The sequence below is a fragment of the Aplysia californica genome, unplaced genomic scaffold, assembly GCF_000002075.1.
Source record: "Aplysia californica isolate F4 #8 unplaced genomic scaffold, AplCal3.0 scaffold00495, whole genome shotgun sequence".
Taxonomy (NCBI): Eukaryota; Metazoa; Mollusca; class Gastropoda; order Aplysiida; family Aplysiidae; genus Aplysia; species Aplysia californica.
The window spans coordinates 177,227-183,386 of NW_004797765.1; the positions used below are offsets into that span (position 1 = coordinate 177,227).

At 41.6% G+C, this 6,160-nt stretch overlaps 1 protein-coding gene across 1 annotated transcript in view; it reads right to left on the reverse strand.

The window, feature by feature from the left end:
• Positions 1-4,660, reverse strand: part of LOC101847520 — a gene marked incomplete in the record, with an annotated part of 40,100 nt that extends 35,440 nt beyond the window's left edge. Inside the window, 1 exon segment of the mRNA XM_013086717.2 lies at positions 4,420-4,660. Coding sequence (XP_012942171.1) covers positions 4,420-4,543 — 124 coding nt within the window.
• Between the last annotated feature and the right edge of the window lie 1,500 nt (positions 4,661-6,160).

Here is a 6,160-nt window from a genome sequence, read left to right on the forward strand (position 1 = left end):
TGACGAACATTATTTTCATGGCGACACAACGTTTGTATGCAGAACCTGCATGTTACAAATGTTGCGTATTCAGACTTCTACAGACAAATTTCTGAGATCTTGATTTACCGGTCGGGCCTCGGTGTCACATACAATTTCGCTTGCTGCCATTGCCGTCTGTTCGCGTGAAACGTACTGTCAGACCGGGAAAAGCCGAATTAATATCACAATCGCGACCGGCAAAAATGAACTTAAAGACGTTCGGATTTGGTTTTCATATTCGAGATCTTTTATAACGTATTTACCCTGCGTCTCAGCAATTTTTTTCAAATTCCCGGGTAATTCCCAAGGCCTGGCAGTCACTCTGCTCCCAGCAATCTCTTTCTGATTGACCCGCTGTCGCGGTAGCGGAGTTTAGCGGAGGAAATGGCGGTAGCGGAAATCCGCTACTAAATAGCGGAATATTGAGACCCATGAGATCTATGCCTTGGTTACGAACCAATGCAGGCGGTTCTAGAAGAAGGCCACAAACGCACACAAACTCAAGCAGACTGATGCACACAAACTTGAGCTGCGTGAATGGGGATCAGATGTGGGACCCGAATTGAACGGGAGATGATACTCGGCGCGCGTGCGCTGAGCCAGGGGCCAGACTGATGCGGGACCAGAACGCAGGCAAGGTGCCGAAATAGGCTTATCGGGCAACATAAACCCGGTCCCTGCAGGACGAGCGTTAAAAAGGGCCGGCGTGCTTCCCAGGGTTTAAGTTTTTCCACTTTTGTTGTAGTGTCTGGTTTGGTGATCTTATACTTTAGCACGTTAAATTCTCCAAGTCTACTAGATTCTAGATCTAATCCCCGACTCAGACCTTCAAAACTTTGAACTGGACCTAAAAATGCGCAAACTACCGTAATTTTGTCATGAACAGGTATAAACAGTGGTTTTCGGTCTTCCATCATGATTTGGGAAGCCATTGAGTAATCTAGATTAGATAGACTTAAGATCTTGTTTTAAAGTGGTCGCTCGTTACGGAAAAGGGAATAAAATCAATCGAAGAATTTAACGTGCTAAGATCACCTCTGGTTTGACAGTTTAGTGACACCTACAAAGTCACAAAGCCTAGCTTGTGAAGTGGAGGGCCGTACACATAGTATAGCCTCGGGCTGTAGTTATTCGCACAGGGTGTGTGAATACTATGAAATTTTATTCGCACAGGCTGTGCGAATACTATGAAGTTATATTCGCACAGGGTGTTTCAAAAGAAGGATGGATATCGGGCCTACCATTTCCTCATTTTTTCCCCTCATCGCGCAAGGACAAAGATCTTAGGGGGCTGGATTGAACCAGAGAGTTGATTGAACTTTGGTGGACCCGCCGTGTTTATATATGTATTAATGCGCACTAGGCAAACAACGATTATAATAAACAGAAAAGTGGACCAGGAACATTTAATAGTTTGCTCTGCCCAAGAACTTTACTTTATAGTGGACCCACATTGCCAGCCTAGGCTAGGCCTAAGAGGTACCATGAGACTAATTAGAGACGATAGAGGGGCGGGTGAAGTTTACCAGACCAGTGAAAAGAGGGGGAGACATGGTGGAGGTATCTAGATTTGTTTCTAACGTGTACTGTAGCTATGCTGTCTTCTCAATTCAGTTCAGACTTTTTCTTCTCTTCGCTTACTTGGGCCAAGACTTGACCGTAGCCTAGATTCTAGGAGACATGAAGAATCGGGAAGGATTTTTACCTGTCCTGTACCGTGGTCTCCATAATCCGTATTAGATCTAGATCTAATATACATGATGTATAACAAGCAAGCATAGAATGACCATTCCTTTCTTTTAAAAAAAAATGTTCCACTCACACCAGAATCTACTCTTAAATATCTAGATCCACATTAGATAAAGAAAAATACATGTGTGTATAGTCTGTATTTAGTAACCCATCATCATCATGCCCATGTAGATCATAGTGGGAACAATAGATTTAGATATCTAATGGGCCTGTCTGTTCTCAGTGTCACTGGGAATAGTTTCTTGGCCTCATCCCAGTGACACTGGGAACAATTCTGGCCTATTCCCAGTGCTTTCCAAAATTAAAACCCTTAGCCTAAAACTAAAGGTGGGATACCTGGGTGTGACAAATGAGGTCCAAAATCAACTTTATGTAGTAACTCTGTAGTAATACATCATATTATTTATGGCCGAATGATTGCAGTTTTACTTTTAGGGACTGTTCACAAAGACCCCACCCCTCTTGTCACCCTTCCCAGGACACACCCCCCCCCCCCTCAAGTTGCCGTCAACCAAAATTATGTACACATGTGTACGTTTAGATAGAACTTGTACAGGGTGCATTTGCACCTTTGATTTTTTAAAATTGTTTATTAATTTAAAGAATACAATAACGAAGTGTATACAGACCCGGTAACCGGGAACAAAGTCACGAAGTATACAGACCCGGTAGGGGAACTCTTTTGTGATTTCGGAAAGTTTGAGCGCCCAGCCCCGGTAGAAATCTTGTGTGTGTGTGTGTGTGTGTGTGTGTGTGAGAGAGAGAGAGAGAGAGAGGGAGAGAGAGAGAGAGAGAGAGAGAGGGGGGTGCTAGCAAAATGTATGACATGCCCCAGTTAGCAGGAGGGAACGAGAGAAAGATAAAGTGGGAAATAGGGAAAGACAGAGACAAAGAAAGAAAGAGAGAAGGCGAGCGATACACAGAGGAGAGAGAGAGAGAGAGAGAGGGGCAGAGAAATAGAGAGGGTGGCTGCTCGATTAAAATTAAATGACATTGTTCTTTTCTTCAAATTGTGATTCCTCCAACTCCAAAACGGAGGAAAAACGATCGTTCATCGAAAAGACATCCGCAATCTTCATTTGGATATCTAGATATCTAGATCTAGATCGATTTAGGCTAGCCTCGAAACTAGATCAAAGATTTATGTCCGTCTGCCTAGATCTAGATCTAGATCTAGACCTAGGCCATAAATATCTAGAAGATCCTAGGTTTGCCCTGAGCCAAGACGGCGCTGAAACTTTCCGAAATCACAAAAGAGTTCCCCTACCGGGTCTGTATACTTTGTGACTTTGTGACTTTGTTCCCGGTTACCGGGTCTGTATACACTCCCATACAATAAAGGTGGCACTGCCCCTGCTTGCACTGGAACCGGATCGACTGGTACGTGTACGTATACAGCACTCAAGGGGTCTGTTTGGCCAATTTTGGTGGATCGTGTCACCACAAATTTTGTGTTGTTAGTACTTTCTTATTCTTTCAGAGCCTCTGTGAACTCTGAAAAGCTCTTGAACTTGGCTCCCACGTCCATGCTGAATAGATCTAGAAAAACTAGAACTAGATCTAGGTGTTGAGTAATTTCAGATTTGCGATGCAATAGCCTTGGGGCCAACAGAACGCTACTGGCAAGATTCCCTCAGGGCTCTGTTTTGACAAATGAAAATGCCACGCAGGTAAGCTTATTATATAGGCCAAGACTGCCTAGTTTCGCGGACTCTCGCGGCATTTGCCAATCTCGCACAGCGCTCGCAGCGCGCAACGATCTCGCGCAGCACGTAGGTCGGGTCGACCCTGTGCGAATATAATTATTTCTTATTTGCACACCCTGTGCGAATAATATTAATTCTTATGCGCACACCCTGTGCGAATAATATTAATTCTTATGCGCACACCCTGTGCGAATAACCACTTCCATAGCCTCGATGCTAGGCGTACGGGAGGGCTGTAAGGCTAGATCTAGATCTAGAGATAATCTAGATGGCCACCTCTATTCTCACCCGGAGTGAGAATAGTGCAGGCGAGTCTTGTGGCTATTCTCACCCGGTGCGCGTTCACCAAATTTTGCGTTCACCCTAAACCACAGAATTCTACACTGTGATAACAGAAAAATTGTAGAATTCTGTGCCGTGAACAAACGTTCCATTACAACTGTAGCCTACTAAAAGCGTACAATTTTGTCTGTGGGCAGTGGAGAGAGAGAGAGAGAGAGAGAGAGAGAGAGAGAGAGAGAGAGAGAAAGAGAGAGAGAGGAGTAGCGCGAGAATTTCCGGGCAAAACAAAATGGCGACCCGCGTAGTTCGGCTCGATTCGAAAAGTTAAATAGCCGTAGCATCTTTGTAGACAACCAAATTAATTTACTTTTGTTTTTTAACATCATTTTACATTTTTAACTTTGTTTTGGTCAATTTGATCGTCCACACCGATAGACAGTATGTATTCAGAAAGAGACAGAGAGAGAGAGAAGAGGGGAGGAGTTGATCTTGCGAGAACTTCCTGGCGGGTGAGAATAGCCACTTTCAATCTAGATCTACACTACATAGACCCATACTACTCATAGTCTAGATCTATAGACTATGATAATATGATATGCCATGCATAGCCTCTATAAAATTACTCTATAACTTTTAACTATAACGGTCCACAACTTACGGTAGTCCAAGATGCCAGTGATAGGTCTAGATGAAGATGCTTCATTGTTATCTTCAGCCAAATCCACGACTGAAAAACAACAAACAAGGAGTACAGTCACACTAAATAATGGGTTCCAATTCATGTTGTATGAGAACAAAAGTTCAAGAGATTGTTGTGTTCTCGAGAAAGCACACGGACTTGCTCGTTTGATCACTTCACCCAATCTATGTCTTTGACTTTATGTTGCAACTAGTGATGGGCAGGTATCGATACTAGATATTCGATACTTAGATACATATAGGTATCGGTATCGGTACCGATACCTGCTCTAAACATCGATACCTATGTGTGATTTATCCCAGGGCTGCCAAGGAAGTGACTTGGGCTTTGAGAATTTTTTGTTTATCAAAACTGATAAGTTTTCATGGGGGGGGGGGGGGGGGGGGGGAGCGTTTTAAATGAATCTAGAATCTAGTGATTTTTTTAACAAAAAGAGAGAAGTTTTTCAAGAAACCTATCTAGTGATTTTGTAAAATCCTCACTGACAACCCTGATTTATCCTCATTGGTTTAATTTAAAGTTGCTAAAAATCTGGTAAATTGAATTGCCTTTTTAGAACTCTTGTGTTTTTATATTCCAATACTAACATTTTCTGCAAAGTTGACTTTCCTCCCATACTTCACTTAGTATATGTTTTTATTCTCATACTTGGGTATTTATTTCTCTCTCTCTCTCTCTCTCCCCCTCTCTCTCTCTCTCTCTTTTACAAATAATTTTTGTTTGAGTCTCAGCAAAATAGTCACAACTTGTCTAGACACGATTACCTAAATACTTGGAAAAATATACTCGTATTTTTGTCTTTACTTATTACCCCCGGCGTATGTTAGCATTAGGTATCGAGGTATCGGTATTGATACCTTGAAAAAGTACTAGGTATCGACATCGATACCTAACTTGTGGTATCGGCCCATCACTAGTTGGAACTCTCGTCTTTGTAAGGGACATTACTCTGAAAAATTGTTTTGTCGGTCGTCAGGTTTGCCAGATACAAAGTTTCGATTGAGACTTACATAATAAGAATATTTAGGTATACCTAATTGTATAGAGGTAAATTCTTTGACTTCAAGGGATATGATTTTTAAAAGTCAAAACAGATTACACTTTTTTTGAGAGTTCATAGCTGAAAAAGAAAAATTGATGAATTTCGTGTTTCATAATGAAATATATTATCGACACTGTGTAAGATTAAGCGAGAACTCTCTGGATGGAGAGAACGGGACCTTACAATTTTACTGTATAGATCTAAACCTTGAGAAAAAAGCAAATTCGTATTGCCACTTGGGATGCTCGTTGTGCACCACGATTTCATTTTTAAAAAATTCAACAATCATTAATAATTATGTTTGAACAATGGTCTCAGTGACTGTAATATGACTCATCCATTAAGCAGTGACATTTAGTCAAATACTAACTCATACATTTTGCTTCAGCTCAATCACTCAAGAGAAAAGAGTTTTGACTTAAAATTATTATGCGGATTCTCTGATTGCATCCGTAGAGAAAAGAGACCAAAAAAAGAAGAAAAAACCCCCAAAAACCAAAAAGAACAGAAAATTAGTAGAGTGTCGTTGGCCTTCGACTAAGACTGTTTATAGCTGTTTTTTGGGGGTTTTTTTAAAATTGGGAGGACGTATGTTGTCCTTATGCGACGTTTCCGGAGGTCCGCACGTACGACGTGAGTGTGTAATTTTTTTTTTAT